General features: G+C 40.3%; 1 protein-coding gene across 1 annotated transcript in view; it reads right to left on the reverse strand.

Moving 5' to 3' along the window:
* Positions 1–23812, reverse strand: part of LOC133652192 (uncharacterized) — a 94450-nt gene that overhangs the window by 25443 nt on the left and 45195 nt on the right. The window contains exons 4-6 of the mRNA XM_062050664.1: positions 21891–21990; positions 12744–12861; positions 3064–3187 (exon numbers count right to left, since the gene is read on the reverse strand). Of these exons, the coding sequence (XP_061906648.1) occupies positions 3064–3187; positions 12744–12861; positions 21891–21990 (342 nt within the window). The remainder of the gene's footprint in view (positions 1–3063; positions 3188–12743; positions 12862–21890; positions 21991–23812) is intronic.

The following is a 23812-nucleotide window of genomic DNA, read 5'->3' on the forward strand; positions in this document are numbered from 1 at the left end:
AAAGTAAAAAAGGTAAATACAACTATAAACAATCATCTGTAAACCACAACAACATACCAAAAGGTAAATCCAAAAGTAAACATTTTTGTGTAGACCACAACAACATACCAAAAGGTAAATCCAAGTATAAACATTCATGCGTAGACCACAACAACGTAACAAAAGGTAAATCCAAGTATAAACTTTCATGTGTAGACCACAACCATGTACCAAAAGATAAATCCAAGTATAAACATTGAAGTGTAGACCACAACAGCGTACCAAAAGGTAAATCCAAGTATAAACTTTCATGTGTAGACCACAACCATGTACCAAAAGATAAATCCAAGTATAAACATTGAAGTGTAGACCACAACAGCGTACCAAAAGGTAAATCCAAGTAAAAACATTCATGTGTAGACCACAACAACGTACCAAAAGGTAAATCCAAGTATAAACATTCATGTGTAGACCACAACAACGTACCATAAGGTAAATCCAAGTACAAACATTCATGTGTAAACCACAACAACATATCAAAAGTTAAATCCAAATCCAAACATTCATGTGTAGACCACAACAACGTATCAAAGGTAAATCCAAGTACAAACAATCATGTGTAGACCACAACAACGTGCCAAAAGGTAAATCAAAGTATAAACATTCATGTGTAGACCACAACAACGTACCAAAAGGTAAATCAAAGTATAAACATTCATGTGTAGACCGAAAGAACATACCAAAAGGTAAATCCAAATATAAACATTCATGTGTAAACCACAACGGCGTATCAATAGGAAAATCCAAGTACAAACAATTATGTGTAGACCACAACAACGTATCAAAAGGTAAATCCAAGTATGAATATTCATGTGTAGACCACAACAACGTACCAAAAGGTAAATCCAAGTATAAACATTCATGTGTAGACCACAACAACGTATCAAAAGGTAAATCCAAATACAAACATTCATGTGTAGACCACAACAACGTATCAAAAGGTAAATCTATGTACAAACAATCATGTGTAGACCACAACAACGTACCAAAAGGTAAATCAAAGTATAAACATTCATGTGTAGACCACAACAACGTACCAAAAGGTAAATCAAAGTATAAACATTCATGTGTAGACCGAAAGAACGTACGAAAAGGTAAATCCAAATATAAACATTCATGTGTAGACCACAACAACGTACCAAAAGGTAAATCCAAGTATAAAAATTAATGTGTAGACCACAACAACATACCAAAAGGTAAAACCAAATATAAACATTCATGTGTAGACCACAACAACATACAAAAAGGTAAATGTAAGTATGAACATTCATGTGTAGACCACAACAACGTACAAAAAAGGTAGGTCCAAGTATAAACATTCATGTGTAAACCACACAAAGTTAAAAAGGTAAAGCCAAGTATAAACAATCATCTGCAAACCACAACAAAGTAAAAAAAAAGGTAAATCCAAATAAACAATCATCTGTAAACCACAACAACATACCAAAAGGTAAATCCAAGAGTAAACATTTTTGTGTAGACCACAACAATATACCAAAAGGTAAGTCCAAATATAAACATTCATGTGTAGACCACAACAATATACCAAAAGGTAAATCCAAGTATAAACATTCATGTGTAGACCACAACAATATACCAAAAGGTAAATCCAAGTATAAACATTCATGCGTAGACAACAACAACGTAGCAAAAGGTAAATCCAAGTATAAACATTCATGTGTAGACCACAACAACGTACCAAAAGGTAAATCAAAGTATAAACATTCATGTGTAGACCGAAAGAACGTACCAAAAGGTAAATCCAAATATAAACATTCATGTGTAAACCACAACGGCGTATCAATAGGAAAATCCAAGTACAAACAATTATGTGTAGACCACAACAACGTATCAAAAGGTAAATCCAAGTATGAATATTCATGTGTAGACCACAACAACATACCAAAAGGTAAATCCAAGTATAAACATTCATGTGTAGACCACAACAACGTATCAAAAGGTAAATCCATGTACAAACAATCATGTGTAGACCACAACAACGTACCAAAAGGTAAATCAAAGTATAAACATTCATGTGTAGACCACAACAACGTATCAAAAGGTAAATCAAAGAATAAACATTCATGTGTAGACCGAAAGAACGTACAAAAAGGTAAATCCAAATATAAACATTCATGTGTAGACCACAACAACGTACCAAAAGGTAAATCCAAGTATAAACATTAATGTGTAGACCACAACAACGTACCAAAAGGTAAAACCAAATATAAACATTCATGTGTAGACCACAACAACATACCAAAAGGTAAATCTAAGTATGAACATTCATGTGTAGACCACAACAACGTACAAAAAAGGTAGGTCCAAGTATAAACATTCATGTGTAAACCACACAAAGTTAAAAAGGTAAAGCCAAGTATAAACAATCATCTGCAAACCACAACAAAGTAAAAAAAAAGGTAAATCCAAATAAACAATCATCTGTAAACCACAACAACATACCAAAAGGTAAATCCAAGAGTGAACATTTTTGTGTAGACCACAACAATATACCAAAAGGTAAGTCCAAATATAAACATTCATGTGTAGACCACAACAATATACCAAAAGGTAAATCCAAGTATAAACATTCATGTGTAGACCACAACAATATACCAAAAGGTAAATCCAAGTATAAACATTCATGCGTAGACCACAACAACGTAGCAAAAGGTAAATCCAAGTATAAACATTCATGTGTAGACCACAACAACGTACCAAAAGATAAATCCAAGTATAAACATTGAAGTGTAGACCACAACAACGTACCAAAAGGTAAATCCAAGTATAAACATTGAAGTGTAGACCACAACAGCGTACCAAAAGGTAAATCCAAGTATAAACATCAATGTGTAGACCACAACAACGTACCAAAATGTAAATCCAAGTATAAACATTGAAGGGTAGACCACAACAGCGTACCAAAAGGTAAATCCAAGTATAAACATTGAAGTGTAGACCACAACAGCGTACCAAAAGGTAAAACCAAGTATAAACATCAATGTGTAGACCACAACAACGTACCAAAAGGCAGCTCAAAGCGTGCGTCCAGCAGCACTTGGTGTTGTGTTGGCTTGGTTGTTCCAAAGATCTCATCTTGTCTCATCAGCACCTCAGAGTCCAAAGACGTCCACTCGCCTGGACCCTCCTGGAACACACAATTTCATTAGACACAAAATATAAAAAAAAATTTTAACATTGTCATTATGGGGTGTTGTGTGTAGAATTTTGAGAACAAAAATGAAAATATTGCAGTTTGAAGTAAGGATGTAACATAACATGTGTAAAGTGAATACACACTATCACACAACCAGTGAAGATGTACTAGTACTAGTGAGATGAAGTACAAGTACTAGTGAGATGAAATACAAGTACTAGTGAGATGAAGTACAAGTACCAGCCAAATGAAGTACAAGTACCAGCTAGATGAAGTACAAGTACCAGCCAGATGAAGTAGAAGTACCAGCCAGATGAAGTACAGGTACCAGCTAGATTAAGTACAAGTACCAGCCAGATGAAGTACAAGTACCAGCTAGATGAAGTACATATACCAGCTAGATGAAGTGCAAGTAGTAGCCAGATGAAGTACAAGTAGAAGCCAGATGAAGTACAAGTACCAGCTAGATGAAGTACAAGTACCAGCCAGATGAAGTACAAGTACCAGCTAGATGAAGTACAAGTACCAGCTAGATGAAGTACAAGTACCAGCCAGATGAAGTACAAGAACCAGCTAGATGAAGTACAAGTACCAGCTAGATGAAGTACAAGTACCAGCCAGATGAAGTGCAAGTAGTAGCCAGATGAAGTACAAGTAGAAGCCAGATGAAGTACAAGTACCAGCCAGATGAAGTACAAGTACCAGCTAGATGAAGTACAAGTACCAGCCAGATGAAGTACAAGAACCAGCTAGATGAAGTACAAGTACCAGCTAGATGAAGTACAAGTACCAGCCAGATGAAGTGCAAGTAGTAGCCAGATGAAGTACAAGTAGAAGCCAGATGAAGTACAAGTACCAGCCAGATGAAGTACAAGTACCAGCCAGATGAAGTACAAGTACCAGCCAGATCAAGTACAAGTACCAGCCAGATAGAGTACAAGTACCAGCCAGATGAAGTACAAGTACCAGCTAGATGAAGTACAAGTACCAGCCAGATGAAGTACAAGTACCAGCCAGATAAAGTACAAGTACCAGCCAGATCAAGTACAAGTACCAGCCAGATAGAGTACAAGTACCAGCCAGATGAAGTACAAGTACCAGCCAGATGAAGTACAGGTACCAGCTAGATGAAGTACAAGTACCAGCCAGATAAAGTACAAGTACCAGCCAGATCAAGTACAAGTACCAGCCAGATAAAGTACAAGTACCAGCCAGATGAAGTACAGGTACCGGCCAGATGAAGTACAAGTACCAGCTAGATGAAGTACAAGTACCAGCCAGATGAAGTACAAGTACAGGGCCAGATGAAGTACAAAGACCAGCTAGATGAAGTACAAGTACCAGCCAGATGAAGTACAAGTACCAGCTAGATGAAGTACAAGTACCAGCCAGATGAAGTACAAGTACCAGCTAGATGAAGTACAAGTACAAGTACCAGCTAGATGAAGTACAAGTACCAGCCAGATGAAGTACAAGAACAAGTACCAGCCAGATGAAGTACAAGTACCAGCCAGATGAAGTACAAGTACAAGTACCAGCCAGATGAAGTACAAGTACCAGCCAGATGAAGTACAAGTACAAGTACCAGCCAGATGAAGTACAAGTACCAGCCAGATGAAGTACAAGTACAAGTACCAGCCAGATGAAGTACAAGTACCAGCCAGATGAAGTACAAGTACAAGTACCAGTGATACAAGACAGACAAGAAGAAGCTTTGCAGTGTTTCTACATAAAATAACTATAGTGTTATTATTATTATTATTATTACCATTAATATTATAATTGTCATTATCATTATTATGAATTTTATTATTATTCATATTACTCATATTATTATGATTATAATTATTGTTAATACTAAATAAAAATAATAATTATTATTATTATTACTAATATTATTATAATTGTTATTAGTAGTAGTATCATTATTATTACTAATATTAGTATTGCTATTAATAACAGTGTGTGAGTGCTCGCGCACAGGGTGCGTGTGATGCGTCAGTGCGTTAGATTTGTGGCAGAAGTGCTTGTAGTTAGTGCATGCTGCATGCTGCCCCTGCTTGCTACTCTCTGCTTACAGCTATCGCCGCCAGCTAGCCCCTGGGTGGGTGAAAAGAGGAGCCGAGTGCGTAAGCCTCCTCTTGCTGGTGCAAAGCCTCTCCACCACCAAGACTCCTGTGGTGCCTCCTCGTGGCCACGCACGGTAACTGCGTCTTTGCGGACGCAGGCTAAACTGTAGGGGATCTCGGAGCAGCAGTGGGCCCAAGAGGCGAGGCGTGCAGGCCCACCGGTGTGTGGACACGCCCTGGCGTCCGCCAACCACTGCCCCATCTATGAGTTAAATAGAACTCCACCACCACCCCCTTCCACTGCCTTGTGGGTATCCTCTGGAATGGAAAAGGCTAAGGGAGCAAACCCCAACAGAAAACCCGGCCTGGACTCCGTTAGGTAGTTCAGTGTGTGAAGCACTGTTCTGGCATGTCCTGCAGCCGAACTGACGCCAAATGTATTGGTTTTCCATTCCTTTGGACAACGTCAGCAAGGCAGAGAGGGGGGCCCTGTTGCTTGGGCAACACAGGATCTCCATACACCTTGCCCAGGCCTCTTGTGCCCTGGAGAGGAAACTCCAGCTTCACTGTGCAGTGAAGGCACAACACGGGAGGTCAGCAGTTACCGGTTATAAGCCCTTTCTCGTTTGGCGTAGGGATGGGCGCCAGAGGCTACCTCCGTCGGTGGGAGAGATGTTTCATCTTACTGGACAGCTACCGCCCGCCTCAAGCTGGGCAGCCCCCAGCCAATTAGGTGCTGTTCCGCCACAGCCTGCCTGCTTCATTGGGTGCATGAAGCTAAGGGACTCTTCCTGACAAGTGGGCTGTAAACCTTGCACCAAGCAAAACAAATAAAACAAAGACTCCAGCACTACGTCTGGGATGCTGGAACGTCAGAACCATGACCCCCGGACTAACTGACAACCTGCTCGATATAAGCGACGCCCGCAAGACGGCAGTCATTAACAACGAACTCCTGAAGCGACGAATAGACATCTCTACCCTTCAGGAAACCCGACTCCTCTCATCAGGCTCACTGAGAGAAAGAGATTACACCTTCTTCTGGCAGGGGAAGCCTCCGGTTGAAACCAGAGAATACGGAGTTGGCTTTGCAATCAAGAACACTCTACTAGGAGCAATAGTACTACCTACAGGTGGATCAGAGAGAATTTTAACCCTCTGCCTTAACACCACCATGGGACCTGTCCACCTGGTGAGTGTGTATGCACCAACACTTAGCTCCTCCCACGAAATAAAGGACAAATTCTATGATGAGCTTGAGGCGACTGTGAGAAACATCCCCAAACAAGATCAGCTCTACTTGCTTGGTGACTTTAACGCAAGAGTTGGCTCAGATCATAACTCCTGGCCATCTTGCTTGGGTTACCATGGCATTGGTAGAATGAACGAGAATGGGCAGCGTCTCCTTGAGTTCTGCACATTTCACAATCTCTGCATCACTAACTCATACTTTCAGTCCAAACCCCGCCACAAAGTCTCCTGGAGACACCCAAGATCTGGCCACTGGCACCAGTTGGACCTGATCATAACACGGCGCTCTGACCTCAGAAGTGTCCTCTAAACCCGTACCTTTCACAGTGCAGGCTGTGACACCGATCACTCCCTCGTCTGCTGTAAAGTCAAACTGCAGACAAAAATTATCTACAAAGCCAAACCTAAAGGACCCCCCGTGTGGATTGCAGCAAAGCAGCCGATCCAACTAAAACTGCTTCCTTCAACCGTGCCTTAGAGGAATCCCTCCACCAACTACCCCAGTGCAGCTCTGCCCAGCAGTACTGGGAAGGCTTACGAGACACCATCCACACCACGGCCCTAACGGTTTTTGGCAAAAGATTGCGAAGGTCCAATGACTGGTTCGAAGCCAACGCATCTGTATTGGCACCGATACTGGAAGAAAAGCGTATCGCCCTTACCAACTACAAATGCACGTCGAGTGACAATACCCTACATCAGGGGTCACCGACGCGGTGCCCGCGGGCACCAGGTCGCCCGTAAGGACCAGATGAGTCGCCCGCGGGCCTGTTCTAAAAAAAAAAAAAATTTTTTTTAAATAATAATTTATTTATTTTTTATTTATTTTTTTTTTAAAAATTAAATCTACATAGAAAAAACACAAGATACACTTTCAATCAGTGCATCAACCCAAACAACCTCCCCCATGCACACTCATCCACACACACTCACACAAAAGGGGTTATTTCTTTCTGCTACCAATATTCTGGTTCCCACAACATAGACAACACATCTGCAAGGGACACAGTCCCTGAAGCACACATGATTGTATAGGCTGCTGGTCCACTAACATTTTCATTAATTACTATTTTTTATGTAATTATTTTTATATTGTTTTACTTTCTTTTTTATCCAAGAAAATGTTTTTTATTTATTTATCTTATTTTATTTTATTTTTTAAAAAAGGGCCTTATCTTCACCAGACCAGGTTGTCAATGAAATTAGATTTGTTTAAAGGGTTTTTTAAACCAGGCCCAGTCCAGATAATGTCCAAGTCGGACTCAGCAACACACACCTTCATTCATGTACACAGAAAAAAATTAGGGAACACAACAGATTGCATATAATTTATAAACAAAATTACATTTTCAAAATAAGCATTTATGTACAGTCCAGATTATGTCCAGGTCACTCAAATTAGGGAACACAACAACAGATAGCATAAAATCTATAAACATAATTATACTTTCAAAATAAGCCTTTGAGGACTTCTCATCTTTTTTTAATGTTTTTTGGCATCATTATCGTTTTCAACCATGTAACTTTCTAAAGTTAGAAAATACTGAATAAATGTTTTAAAGAAAGTAATACTAAGTGAATATCTGTTTTTGGCCTTAAAAATAAACATTTTACCGAGTACTATAATTAAATTGACTAAATCATGATTGTCAATGAACTCTCCTAAAATAACAGAAACCACATTAAGCTTCATAAACAAACCAATCCTTAAAAACATTTTTTCAACTTCCACCCAAAACAAAGACACAATATGACAATACCAAAACAAATGTAGGGTGGATTCAGGCTCCTGAAAACAAAATCGGCAATCATCTGACTCTGTCATATTCCATAATTTTAACATTTTCCCTGTGGGTAAGAAGTTATAAATAATTTTAATTTGAAAATAACGATTTTGCACATTGATAGTAGTTTTATATATTAGTTTGAATATGGCATCCCATGGCAACGGGCAGTCAAAAAGTCCTCCCATTTTCCATATGTGTTGTATGGGGCAGCCTTTAAAGATATCTTTATTAAATAAAAATTATATATTTTTCTATTTATTTTAGTTCCTTTTTGCCAACTAGAATTTCTTATTAGAGGTTTACAAACTAATAATTTAGTAGTTCCATAATTAATTATTTGTTTCCATCTTTTCCCAATTACTCCAGTTAGTTGATAAAATGAAAAGCTTGAGCAAGCATCACCATACATAGTTCTAAATTCATCATACTTCATAATTTTACCATTCTCATTGATAATATCATTGACAAAAATGATTCCTCTTTCAAACATATTTTTCCAAAAGAAAGGCTTTCCATCTATTACAATATTAGAGTTCATCCATATTATCTGCTGCAAAATATCGTCTCTTTTTTCTGGCACATAAAATTGAAAACACCACCATGAGTGGATTGTTTCCTTTAGGAACCCCGCCATGTTTCCCAGCAGACTCTCTACATAAGAAAAATGGGAGGGGATCACTTGTAAAAAAGGATACAATTTCTTTTGATACAGTACATGTTTTTTGTCCAACAGGACATTTGTGTACCACTCAATGTTTAAATACATCTTTGGAACAATTGATGCTTTTAAAGACAGACACATAGCTTCAAGGTTGAGAAGTTTCAGGCCCCCATATTCATACTCTTTGTACAAAACCTTTCTTTTAATCTTTTCTGGTTTGCCGTTCCAGACAAAATCGAAGACCCTCTGCTCATAAATCTTAAAAAAGTTTTGTGATGGAGCTGGTAATGACAAAAACAAATAAATAAATTGAGGAATAATTAACGAGTTGGCAATAGACATTTTACCATACAAGGTTAAGGATTTCCCTTTCCATAATTGCATAATTTTGTCCAGCTTTCTTAGTCGATTATCATAATTTACTGAGCCTAGATCTTCCAGATTTTCTGGGACAACAACACCAAGTATGTTAACTGGTCCATCTGTCCACAAAACAGGCACTTTGCATTCCATTCGAAAGGACGTTCCCTTTAGATTTCCGATCCTTAACCTTTTACATTTATCATAATTAAGCTTAAGGCCAGATTGCTGTGAAAATATGTCCAAAAGATTAAGAAGGTTCCGCAAACAATGAGGAAAAATCTTATCTTTGTGAATCAGCCTTTTCTGACATGAACTTCATCAAGAACAAACACAGAACACGCCTCACTGATGCACATCTGCAAGACTCACTCAGAGTTGCAGTGTCAAGTTACACACCAGAGTACAACACACTAGTTAACAGCATGCAATGCCAGGCTTCCCACTAACTGACAAAGAAACAGATAACAGATTTGGTGTCCAGTTCAAAGTGTGACATGATTTAAAAATTTGAGAGTTTACTTTTGTATTTTACATGAGTTATTATTTGTACAAACATGGTGCAAAGTAATTCATGATTTGTTAAAAAATGTTAGTGGCTAGCTAGTTAAAATGGGATATTGTGATTTCACAAGACTGTCTTAGAAGTGATCATTTGAAAATGTTCAATTTGAAAAATGTGCACTTGGAGAAAATATAAAAATAAAGTGTTGCATATTGATATTTATCTGTTTCTATATATATTTATTGTGAGAAATCATTAAGATGATCAGTGTTTCCACAAAGATAAATATCATTAATTATTAATAATAACAGAGTTAAAGGTAAATTGAGCAAATTGGCTATTTCTGGCAATTTATTTAAGTGTATATCAAACTGATAGCCCTTCGCATTAATCAGTACCCAAGAAGTAGCTCTTGGTTTCAAAAAGGTTGGTGACCCCTGCCCTACATGCTCTCAGGGCATCAAGGAAGAAACTGCAGAATGCCTCCCGTCGCTGTGCTAACAGCTATTGGCTACAGCTTTGCAGCAACATCCAATCAGCCGATGACTCCGGTAACATCAAAGGCATGTACGACGGCATCAAAAAGGCGCTTGGACCATTACACCACACAACTGCTCCGCTGAAATCGGCACTGGGAGAAATCATCACTGACCGCTCTAAACAACTCGACCGTTGGGTAGAACACTACTCCGAACTCTACGCCAGCGACAACACTGTCTCCGATGCAGCCTTACGCCATGTTATGTGTCAACCTGTAATGGAAGAACTGGACATGGAACCAACAACTGAGGAGCTAAGCAAAGCGATTGACAGCCTAGCATGCGGTAAATCACCTGGCAGTGACGGAATCGCAGCTGAAATCCTCAAGTGTGGAAAGCCTGCTCTCCTCGACCAACTTCACAAGCTCCTCTGTCTGTGCTGGAGTGAAGGTGCTGTCCCACAGGACATGAGGGATGCTACCATCATAACCCTGTACAAGAATAAGGGAGACAGGAGTGATTGTAACAACTACCGTGGTATCTCTCTACTCAGCACTACCGGCAAACTCTTTGCCAGAGTTGCACTGAATAGACTCCAGGTTCTCGCTGAGAAAATATACCCAGAATCTCAGGCAGGGTTCAGAGCAGGAAGGTCTACTACTGACATGATTTTCTCTCTGAGACAGCTGCAGGAGAAGTGTAGAGAGCAGAGAAAACCACTCTACATCGCATTTATTGACCTTACGAAAGCTTTCGACCTTGTGAGCAGGAGTGGCCTCTTTCAGCTGGTTGAACGAATAGGCTGTCCCCCCAAACTCCTTTGCATCCTCCAGTCCTTCCACACCGACATGTATGGCACCATCCAGTTCGATGGGTCCACATCAGACCCCTTCAAAATCTGCTGTGGTGTCAAGCAGGGATGCGTGCTGGCGCCCACCCTGTTTGGGATCTTCTTTTCCCTCCTCCTGCGCCAAGCATTTGGTACAGCAACTGAAGGAGTCTACCTTCACACAAGGACAGACGGTAAACTGTTCAACCATGCCCGTCTGAAAGCCAAAACAAAGGTCAGGCCACTCGTCATCCGGGACATGCTGTTTGCTGACGACGCAGCAGTGGTAGCACACTCCCAGGAGCACCTGCAAACCCTAATGGACCAGTTCACCAAAGCCTGTCAGGACTTCAGCCTGAACATCAGTCTGAGCAAAACCAAGACGATGGGACAGGGAACTGAACCACCCCTCTCTATCACCATCAACAACTACACCCTGGAAGTCGTAAACACCTTCACCTACCTCGGTTCCACCATCACCGACAACCTGTCACTCGATGCCGAACTCAGTGGCCGCATCGGAAAAGCTGCCTCAACTTTTGGGAAGCTTACAGCGAGAGTATGGGAAAACCGCAAGCTCACTATCCACACTAAGGTGCAGGTGTACAGAGCCTGTGTCACCAGCACTCTACTGTACGGTAGTGAAACCTGGACCCTGTACTCCCACCAAGAGCGGCGGCTAAACATCTTCCATCTTCGCTGCCTTAGGCGTCTACTGGGCATCACCTGGAGGGACAGGATCACAAACCAATCGGTCCTGGAAAGAGCACAGCTTCCCAGCATGTGCTCCCTACTGAGGCAGCGACGTCTCCGCTGGCTGGGCCATGTCCGGCGGATGGACGATGGGCGAATCCCAAAGGACATCCTCTATGCTGAACTCACAACTGGCAAGAGGCAGATTGGCCGTCCCCAGCTGCGTTACAAGGACGTCTGCAAACAAAACCTCAAGTCTTTTGACATCAGCCCCGACAGCTGGGAAGATGCAGCCCAGGACCGCCTTCAGTGGCAGCAGGCACTCCGCAGCGGGCTGCTCAAGTCAGAAACCACCCTGTCCCAACACCATGAGGCTAAGAGGGCAAAGAGAAAGAAACAGGGCTCTGCGACACCGGCAACATCTATGGAACCGGTCTGCATATGTGACATCTGCGGCCGGGAATGTCTCTCACGAATTGGCCTACACAGACACAAGAGACGCTGCGACAAGACCTGACTCCGAGGCACAGGAAATCAATGGTCTTCCGAGACTGCGATGCTGATGATGATGATGATTAATAACATTATTACTAATGTTATTATATTTATTATTAATATTATAATTATTAATATTATCAATATTATTATTATTATTATTAATATTATTAGTATTACAAATATTATTACTAATATTATTACAGTTTGTATTATGATGAGTACTAATAGTATTAATATTTCTATTACTAATATTATTTTATTAATAATGTATTATAATCATTAGTATTATGATTACTAATAATATTATTACTATTATTGCAAATATTATTTTTAATAATTTTATAATAATTTAATAATACTGTCTGTCTGTGTGTGTGTGTGTGTGTGTGTGTGTGAGTGTGTGTGTGTGTGTTACCTCATTAGACTGTCGAATGGTGTCTAGTGGTATGAGCGCCGTGCCGATCAGAGTGTCCCAAATTAAACCTTTGTTCCAAACTTCTGCCACCAGACCCGAGTCCTGATGGCTGATCTCACTAGACAACACACACACACACACACACGTGCACGCGCACACACACGATACAGCATTAACATAAATATACATACAAATACAGTATACATACAAACATACATACATACTAGGGTTGTACGGTATACTGATGAATCATATTCTGTACTATACGGCCTCTAAAAAGTACTGGTCCCCCACCCCCCTGCCCCTCCGTCGTTGTCACATCATGACATTGCTGGTTTTACGAGCAGAGGAGCATGTTGGGCAGCGCACACACACAGAGTACTTACAAGTAGACCCAGGGTGTAGACAGAAAAGGGAGAATGGACGCATTTTGGTGTAAAAAGTAAAGATAAAGGTGAAGTTATAACACTGAAACACCCTCAGGAAGAGGTGCTTTAAGACATGGCTAGCTATCTAGCGGCTAACATCCATCCACAGTGTTTTAGCTACTTCTAAATCACTAATCCTGGTCTCTTACAAGTAACATTATCACTGGATGACGAGGAATAGCTAAACATGCTTCACTACACACAGGAGGATACAATAGCTCACAATGTAAACAAACGCCATGGGTGGATCTTCACCTGACATCCACTGTAATGATACCAAGTACAGGAGTGTATCTAGTCGATACTACTATGACTACATAGGTATTTTTTATCGTCAGAAAATCTTTTTTTATTTTAAAAAAAATTCATATTATGTTTATAAAGTCAGTAAATACATCCCTGGACACATGAGGACTTTGAATATGACCAATGTATGATCCTGTAACTACTTGGTATCGGATCGATACCTAAATGTGTGGTATCATCCAAAACTAATGTAAAGTATCAAAGAAGAGAAGAATAAGTGATTATTACATTTTAACAGAAGTGTAGATAGAACATGTTAAAACAGAAAATAAGCAGATATTAACAGTAAATGAACAAGTAGATTAATCATCCATTTTTACAGTTTGTCCCTCATAACGTAGACAAAATAATAGGTAGATAAATGAAAATATGTTAATGCATACGTCAGCAGACTAATTAGGAGTCTTTGTTTGTTTACTTACTACTAAAAGACAAGTTGTCTAGTATGTTCACTATTTTATTTAAGGACTAAATTACAATAATAAACATATGTTTCATGTACCCTAAAAAATTTTGTTACAATAATGACATTTTTTGTGGTCCCCTTTATTTAGAAAAGTATCGAAAAGTACCGCAACGTATTGAAATACATTTTGGTACCGGTACCAAAATATTGGTATCAGGACAACACTAATACATACATACATTCATCCCTTCATTCATTAATAATTCAATTAAATTCAAATTCAAATAATAAAATAATAAAATAATAAAACATTTAATCTATAGGCACCTTTAAAAAAAAACAAGAACATTTTAAAGAACACGGATAAAATAACTAAAATATAATAATCCATCCATCCACACATCTTCTTCCAATCTTTTCGAGGTGGGGTCGCGGGGGCAGCAGCCTAAGCAGAGAAGTCCAGACTTCCCTCTCCCCAGCCACTTTGACTTGCGGCCCGAGGCGTTCCCAGGCCAGCCGGGAGACATAGTCTTCCCAACGTGTCCTAGGTCTTGCCCGTGGCCTCCTACCGGTCGGACGTGCCCTAAACGCCTCCCCAGGGAGGCGTCCGGGTGGCATCCTGACCAAATGCCTGAACCACCTCATCTGGCTCCTCTCCATGTGGAGGAGCAGCAGCTTTACTTTGAGCTCCTCCCAGATGACAGAGCTTCTCACCCTATCTCTAAAGGAGAGTCCTGCCACATGACGGAGAAAACTCATTTGGGCCGCTTGTACCCGGGATCTTGTCCTTTCGGTCATAACCCAAATCTTATGAGGTGAGGATGAGAGCGGCGTGGCGAGTTGGGAGAGCGGCCGTGCCAGCAACCTGAGGGTTCCTGGTTCGATCCCCACCTTCTACCAACCTTGTCACGTCCGTTGTGTCCTTGGTCAAGACACTTCACCCTTGCTCCTGATCGGTCGTGGTTAGGGCCTTGCATGGCAGCTCCCGCCATCAGTGTGTAAATGTGTGTGTAAATGGGTGAATGTGGAAATAGTGTCAAAGCGCTTTGAGTACCTTGAAGGTGGAAAAACGCTATACAAGTATAACTCATTTACATTTACCATTTAACGTAGATCGACTGGTAAATTGGAAGCTTTGCCTTCCGGCTCAGCTCCTACTTTACCACAACGGATCCACCTGTCAATCTCACAGTCCATTCTTCCTTCACTCGTGAACAAGACTCCGAGGTACTTGAACTCCTCCACATGGGGAAAGGTATCCTCCCCAACCCGAAAATGGCACTCCATCCTTTTCCTGGCGAGAACCATTGACTCAGACTTGGAGGTGCTGATTCCCATCCCAGTCGCTTCACACTCGGCTGCAAACCGATCCAGTGAGAGTTGAAGCTCCTGGCCAGATGCAAAAAGGTCTCTGCTTCTAATCCTGCAGCCGCCAAACCGGATCCCCTCAACACCCTGACTGTGCCTAGAAGTTATGTCCATAAAAGTTATGAACAGAATCGGTGACAAAGGGCAGCCTTGGCAAAGTCCAACCCTCACTGGAAACAAGTCCGACTTACTGCCGGCAATGCGGACCAAGCTCTGACCAGTGTTGTTTTCGTCAACGATGACGATGACGAAATCATTTCGTTGACGCCACTTTTTTTCATGACTATAACGAGATGGTGACGAGATAAACATGTCTCTCTGATGACGAAAACATGACGAGACGTGTGTGAGTTTTCGTTGACGAGACGAGAACGGACGAAAATGTTGGTGGGTAATCTGTCAGACGTTTAAAATGCATGACATTTCTGTTTATTGTGTGTGTGATGGGTCCTGCAACACAGATGCATCGGCGCATGCGTCGAGCTCATAGAGCGATACCCTGTGTCGGTGCGCGTACCGCTTTTAGAAAGTCACGTGACCGATCATGAGCTGCTTTGGTCATGTGACCGATACGCGAACTGTATCGCACTGACGCCTCCTCTGTGCCCTGTGAGCAACGCTCCCTCTAAGGTGCGCGCCTGCGCAATTGCGCACTGCTCAAGCGTCCTCTGCGCACACTGTGCGCCGCACAGCAAATATATGCCGCGCACCAAATCAAACCCATCTGAATTCTAAACAAAATAAACACATTTATTCTGTGTAATTTTGAAATGCAACTTTGAGTGACAGTGACAACAAGCAGTGACCACTAAGCCACTGGTGCGTTTATGGCCACACAAACAGTCGGACAACTCAAACACCACACAAAGTTACACTATGACTCCTCAGTCATACGTGTGCTTATTTTTCTGTCATTTATTATTAATGTTGATTTATTGATATTAATCATGGAATGCTGTTACTAGAGAAAGTTACAGGAATGATGGCGTGGCGAAGTTGGTAGAGTGGCCGTGCCAGCAATCGGAGGGTTGCTGGTTATTGGGGTTCAATCCCCACTTTCTACCATCGTAGTCACGATACATGTTCACATTATTTATTGACTGTATCTAAAAAAGATAAAAATATATTTTTATTTAAATGAAGATATGAAATAATCCTAAATGAAATACAATGACTTGGTTTATATTATTGTATATACTAGGTCATAAAATCAGTGTCAGTTGAGTCGGTCTATAGGTTGCCTGTAGGGATTTTTAATGTCCAGCAGATGTCAGTATTTAGTGACACAGTATCGACACAGTTTTGTCGAAACGCTTCATGACACCTCATCAACCCATCACTGTGTGTGTCAATTAAAACCACGCCCACCAACTGGCGTGCAGCGCACAACGTGCTCAACACGTCAGACTGTTGTTACTCATCAGGCAATGGACCGTGATGGCGGCGGCAGTTTCAACACAGGGGCTCGGTGGTCGCAAACGTAGAGACGACATATGGGTGTATTTTAAATATAACCCAGCAGATAATAAAACAGAGTGTATTGTGAAGGAAGACGGTGACAAATGTGGCCACAAAATATGCGGAAAAAATACGACCAATCTTAAGGCTCGCCACAAGGATATTTTTTCGAAGGTAAGTTACAAATGCTGTTAACATAATCGATAAATGTCATAGTAAGCTAATACATTAGTACGTTTTCCACATACTCCTGGCGCAAATGGGCTGCTAACTTTAGGCTAAAGTTAGCTTTTGTTACGCTAACGTCAATTCATTATGTGTGTTACTTTAGCAGCATGTTTAGCCATGTTTACATTCAGTGACGGTGTGATTATCTCTTTGTGAGTACGTTCTGTCAGCACGTAACTTGATATGTTAAACAGGTCGAGTTACTGTTATACGTAGAGTCTGCTAGCTTTAGCCTAAAAGCCACAAGTGACGTTGTGCAGCCCCATTAAGGAATCAGGAATTAATTGATTATTTTATTACATGGTTTGCACAAATTAAAGAGAGTGGGGTTGTATGATATCTGTTGTAATTGCACTGGCAGACAGGGCCAAGTTGAGCATATGTGTTCCTCATCCATCACTCATATTTTGGGCATGTTTATGTTCATTGTACTTTAACAAATTCTGAGAAATAAAGCCACAATTGCTGAAGTAGAATGTTTTTGTTTTTTGGCTTTTTTGGAGTAATGAACTTTGATTCCACCGTTACCACTTTATCTGTGTGTAATACACAATCCTTGGATCAGAAATTTGCTGTTGGGTGGAAACCTTATATGTCTAAAACCATTCCTTTATTGTTATTATTTGTGAAAATAGCAGATCTGCAAGCTTACCATGGGTTGAACTTATAGATCTGCTGCTATTTTCACAACTTATGTGTGACACTGCCCAACAGCAATCTCCAATACTTATTGACCTAAATTAATTTGTTAAAAGACTATACTTATATACTTATATTATACTTTTTATTCTTTTTTTTGGCGACTAAAACTAGACTAAAACCTTTTTGACTTTTCATCGACTAAAACTAGACTAAAACCCTTTTGAGTTTTCGTCGACTAAAACTATCACATATAAAAGTGACTAAAATGTGACTAAAACTAATAAGCATTTTAGTCCAAAAGACTAAGACTAAGACTAAATGTAAGATGGTTGTCAAAAACAACACTGGCTCTGACACTGATCATACAGGGAGCAGACTGCCACAATCAGACAGTCCGATACCCCATACTCTCTGAGCACTCCCCACAGGACTTCCCGAGGGACACGGTCAAATGCCTTCTCCAAGTCCACAAAGCACATGTAGACTGGTTGGGCAAACTCCCATGCACCCTCAAGGATCCTGCCGGGAGTATAGAGCTGGTCCACAGTTCCACGACCAGGACGAAAACCACGCTGCTCCTCCTGAATCCAAGGTTTGACTATCCGGCGTAGCCTCCTCTCCAGTACACCTGAATAGACCTTACCAAGAAGGCTGAGGAGTGTGATCCCACGATAGTTGGAATACACCCTCCGGTTCCCCTTCTTAAAGAGAGGAACCACCACCCCAGCCTGCCAACTCGGATGCACCGCCCCCCATGTCCACACAATATTGCAGAGTCTTGTTAACTAAGACAGCCCTACAGCATCTAGAACCTTAAGGAACTCCGGGCGGATCCCATCCACTTCCAAGGCCTATGCAACCTCGGCCCCAGAAATATGAGAGCCCACCACGGAGTCCCCAGGCCCTGCTTCCTCATAGGAAGACGTGTAGGTGGGGTTGAGGAGGTCTTTGAAGTATTTCTTCCACCGATCCACAACATCCAAAGTCGAGGTCAGTAGCACACCTTCCTCACCATACACGGTGTTGACAGTGCACTGGTGGTCCAGAATTGCTTTGAAGCTGTCCGTAAGTCGTTCTCCATTACTTCTCAGAACTCCTCCCATGCCGAGTTTTTACCTCTGCATCCGCCAAAGTCACACACCGCTTGGCCTGTCGGTACCTGTCCGCTGCCTCTGGAGTCCCAAGAGCCACAAAGGCCCGATAGGACTCTTTCTTCAGCCTCACCCTTGGTGTCCATCAGCAGGTTCTAGGATTACCTCCACGACAGGCACCAATCACCTTGCAGCCACAGCTCTGATCGGCCGCCTCGACAATAGAGGTGTGGAACATGGTCCACTCGGACTCAATATACATTCATTTGTTCAATCAGCCATTCAGTCGTTCATTCATGCTGAGAGTCAAACAGGAAGAGAGAGGAAGCAGCTTTCAATTTGAGGTCACATGACCACGTGCTGACCCAAAGAGTAAACAGACCAACTTTCTACTACTTATCTGCTTAACACACACACACACACACACACGCACACACACGCAGGGATTGATCATCCAGACTACAAGAGAGACGTCTGCCTTTAACATGCTGAACAGAAGGGAGGAATGTCCGTGACTCGGTCTCCCAGCAATGGACCCATAGATTCCAGACCTATAAACTACAAAACTCAAATATGTAGAATTTTCACTTGAAAGAAAGATTACAGAATTGTCTGATTAGAAAATTAAGTGATATCCCTTGAACAAGTCTCTGGGTTACACACCCTTTGTAGAGGTTTTTCTCTGGGTTACACACCCTTTGTAGCTGTTTTTCTCGGGGTTACACACCTTTTGTAGAGGTTTTTCCTCTGGGTTACACACCCTTTGTAGAGCTTTTTCTCTGGATTACACACCCTTTGTAGAGCTTTTTCTCTGGGTTACACACCCTTTGTAGAGCTTTTTATCTGGGTTACACACCCTTTGTAGAGCTTTTTCTCTGGGTTACACACCCTTTGTAGAGGTTTTTCTCTGGGTTATACACTCTTTGTAGAGGTTTGTCTCTGGGTTACACACCCTTTGTAGAGGTTTTTCTCTGGGTTACACACCCTTTGTAGAGGTTTTTCTCGGGGTTACAAACCCTTTGTAGAGGTTTTTACTTTAACTTTACTTTAACTTTTCTCTGGGTTACACACCCTTTGTAGAGGTTTTTCTCTGGGTACACACCCTTTGTAGGGGTTTTGTCTGGGTTACACACCCTTTGTAGAGGTGTTTCTCTGGGTTATACACCCTCTGTAGAGGTTTTTCTCTGGGTTACACACCCTTTGTACAGGTGTTTCTCTGGGTTATACACCCTTTGTAGAGGTGTTTCTCTGGTTTACAAACCCTTCGTAAAGGTTTTTCTCTGGGTTACACACCATTTGTGAAGGTTTTTCTCTGGGTTACATACCCTTTGTAGAGGTTTTTCTCTGAGTTACACACCCTTTGTAGAGCTTTTTCTCTGGGTTACACACCCTTTGTATAAAATAGGACAGAATGAAGTATTACTTGGTATGGTATAGCTAGCAGACCTCAGTATGGCCAAGTTGACAGAATGAAGTATCACTTGGTATCACTAGCAGACGTGTCAGTATCCCTAAGTTGACAGAATGAATTATCACATGGTATCACTAGCGGAAGTGTCAGTATCACTAAGTTGACATAATGAAGTATCACTTGGTATCACGAACAGACGTGTCTGTATCACTAAGTTAACAAAATGAAGTATCACTTGGTACCACTAGCTGACGTGCCAGTATCACTAAGTTGACAGAATGAAGTATCACCTGGTATCACTGGCAAACGTGTCAATATCACTAAGTTGACAGAATGAAGTATCACTTGGCATCACTAGCAGACGTGTCAGTATCACTAAGTTGACAGAATGAAGTATCACTTGGTATCACTAGCAGATGTGTCAGTATCACTAAGTTGACAGAATGAAGTATCACTTGGTATCACTAGCAGATGTGTCAGTATCACTAATTTGACAGAATGAAGAATTACTTGGTATCACTAGCAGACGTGTCAGTATCACTAAGTTGAAAGAATTAAGTATAACTTGGTATCACAAGACCACATGTCAGTATCACTAATTTGACAGAATGAATGTATCACTTGGTATCACTAGCAGATGTGACAGTATCACTAAGTTGACATAATGAAGTATCACTTGGTATCACTAGCAGATGTGTCAGTATCACTAAGTTGACATAATGTATGTATCACTTGGTATCACTAGCAGACGTGTCAGTATCACTAAGTTGACAGAACGAAGTATCACTTCGTATCACTAGCAGATGTGCCAATATCACTAAGTTGACATAATGAAGTATCACTAGGTATCACTAGCAGACGTGTCAGAATCACTAAGTTGACAGAATGAAGTATCACTTGGTATCACTAGCAGACATGTCAGTATCACTAATTTGACAGAATGTATGTATCACTTGGTATCACTAGCAGATGTGTCTTTATCACTAAGTTGACAGAATGAAGTATCACTTGGTATCACTGGCAGACGTGTCAGTATCACTAAGTTGACAGAATGAAGTATCACTTGGTATCATTAGCAGATGTGTCAGTATCACAAATTTGACAGAATTAATGTATCACTTGGTATCACTAACAAATGTGTCTGTATCACTAAGTTGACAGAATGAAGTATCACTTTGTATCACTAGCAGACGTGTCAGTATCACTAAGTTGACAGAATGATGTATCACTTGGTATCACTAGCAGATGTGCCAGTATCACTAAGTTGACATAATTAAGTATCACTTGGTATCACTAGCAGATGTGCCAGTATCACTAAGTTGACAGAATGAAGTATCACTTGGTACCACTAGCAGACGTGTCAGTATCACTTAGTTGACAGAATGAAGTATCACTTGCTACCACTAGCAGACGTGTCAGTATCACTAAGTTGACAGAATGAAGTATCACTTGGTATCACTAGCAGACGTGTCAGTATCACTAAGTTGACAGAATGAAGTATCACTTGGTATCATTAGCAGATGTGTCAGTATCACTAATTTGACAGAATGAATGTATCACTTTGTATCACTAGCAGACGTGTCAGTATCACTAAGTTGACAGAATGAAGTATCACTTGGTATCACTAGCAGATGTGACAGTATCACTAAGTTGACAGATTGAAGTATGACTTGGTATCACTAGCAGACGTGTCAGTATCATTAAGTTGACAGAATGAAGTATCACTAGCAGATGTGCCAGTATCACTAAGTTGACAGAATGAAGTATCACTTGGTGTGGTATCACTATCAGACCACAGTGCTGACTCACAACATGAAGTCCTGCTCCCAACAAGGAAGATTCCCTCTCACTGTGACTGTGCTGCTCTTCACCTTCTGCACCTTCAGGGTCACGTAGGAGTTGAACTTGTCTGCACACACAATATCACACATGTACATATTTATATACATCAAATACTACTAAATATACACATATATATACTAAATATACATATTTGTATATTAAATATACATATATATGTAATAGTACTAAATATACATATTTATATGCTAAATATTCATATATATTCATATATAATACTACTACATATACACATTTATAAATTAAATATACATGTATAATACTACTAAACATACATATTCATATACTAAATATTCATATATATATATATATATATATATATATATATATATATATATATACATACACACACACAATACTACTAAATATACATATCAATATACTAAATATACACTTTTATAGCTACAACAAAGATTGTATTATTTATATGTATTACACACATATAATGTATTATTATTCATACAAAGTCACACATGTACATATTTATAAAAATACTACTACATATACATATTTACATACTAAATATACATATTTACATACTAAATATACATATTTATATACTTAATATACATATTTATATACTAAATACATACATTTATATACTAAATATTAGGGATGTCCGATAATATCGGACTGCCGATATTATCGGCCGATAAATGCTTTAAAATGTAATATCGGAAATGATCTGTATCGGTTTCATGATTATCGGTATGGGTTTCAAAAAGTAAAATGTATGACTTTTTAAAACGCCGCTGTGTACACGGACGTAGGGAGAACTAGAGCGTCAATAAACCTTAAAAGACACTTCCTTTGCATGCCGGCCCAATCACATAATATCTACGGCTTTTCACACACACAAGTGAATGCAAGGCATACTCGGTCAACAGCCATACAGGTCACACTGAGGGTGGCCGTAACACAACATAAACACAACAGAACAAATACCCAGAACCCCTTGCAGCACTAACTCTTCCGGGAGGCTACAATATACAACCCCCAGCCCCCGCTACCCCCTCCCCCCACCTCAACCTCCTCATAGTCTCTCTCAGGGAGAGCATGTCCCAAATTCCAAGCTGCTGTTTTGAGGCATGTTAAATAAAAAAATGCACTTTGTGACTTCAATAATAAATATGGCAGTGCCATGTTGGCATTTTTTTCCATAACTTGTGTTGATTTATCTTGGAAAACCTTGTTACGTTGTTTAATGCATCCAGCGGGGCATCACAACAAAATTAGGCATAATAATGTGTTAATTCCACGACTGTATATATCGGTATCGGTTGATATCGGTATCGGTAAATAAGAGTTGGACAATATCGGAATATTTACATATTAAATATACTTATTTACATACTAAATATAAGTTAAGTTAAGGTTAAAGTACCAATGATTGTCACTCACACACTGGGTGTGGCGAAATTATTCTCTGCATTTGACCCATCACCCTTGATCACCCCCTGGGAGGTGAGGGGAGCAGTGAGCAGCAGCAGTGGCCGCGCCCGGGAATAATTTTTTGTGATTTAACCCCCAATTCCAACCCTTGATCCTGACTGCCAAGCAGGGAAGTAATGGGTCCCATTTTTTTATAGTCTTTGGTATGACTCGGCCAGGGTTTGAACTCACAACCTACCGATCTCAGGGCGGACACTCTAACCACTACTTGTATATACTAAATACACCTATTTATATACTAAATACACCTATTTATATATTAAATACACCTATTTATATACTAAATATGCATATGTATATACTAAATATACATATTTACATACTAAATATACATATTTACATACTAAATATACATATGTATATACTAAATATACGTATTTAAATACTAAATATACATACTGTATTTACATACTAAATAT

The sequence above is a fragment of the Entelurus aequoreus genome, linkage group LG06 (assembly GCF_033978785.1).
Source record: "Entelurus aequoreus isolate RoL-2023_Sb linkage group LG06, RoL_Eaeq_v1.1, whole genome shotgun sequence".
Classification (NCBI taxonomy): domain Eukaryota; kingdom Metazoa; phylum Chordata; class Actinopteri; order Syngnathiformes; family Syngnathidae; genus Entelurus; species Entelurus aequoreus.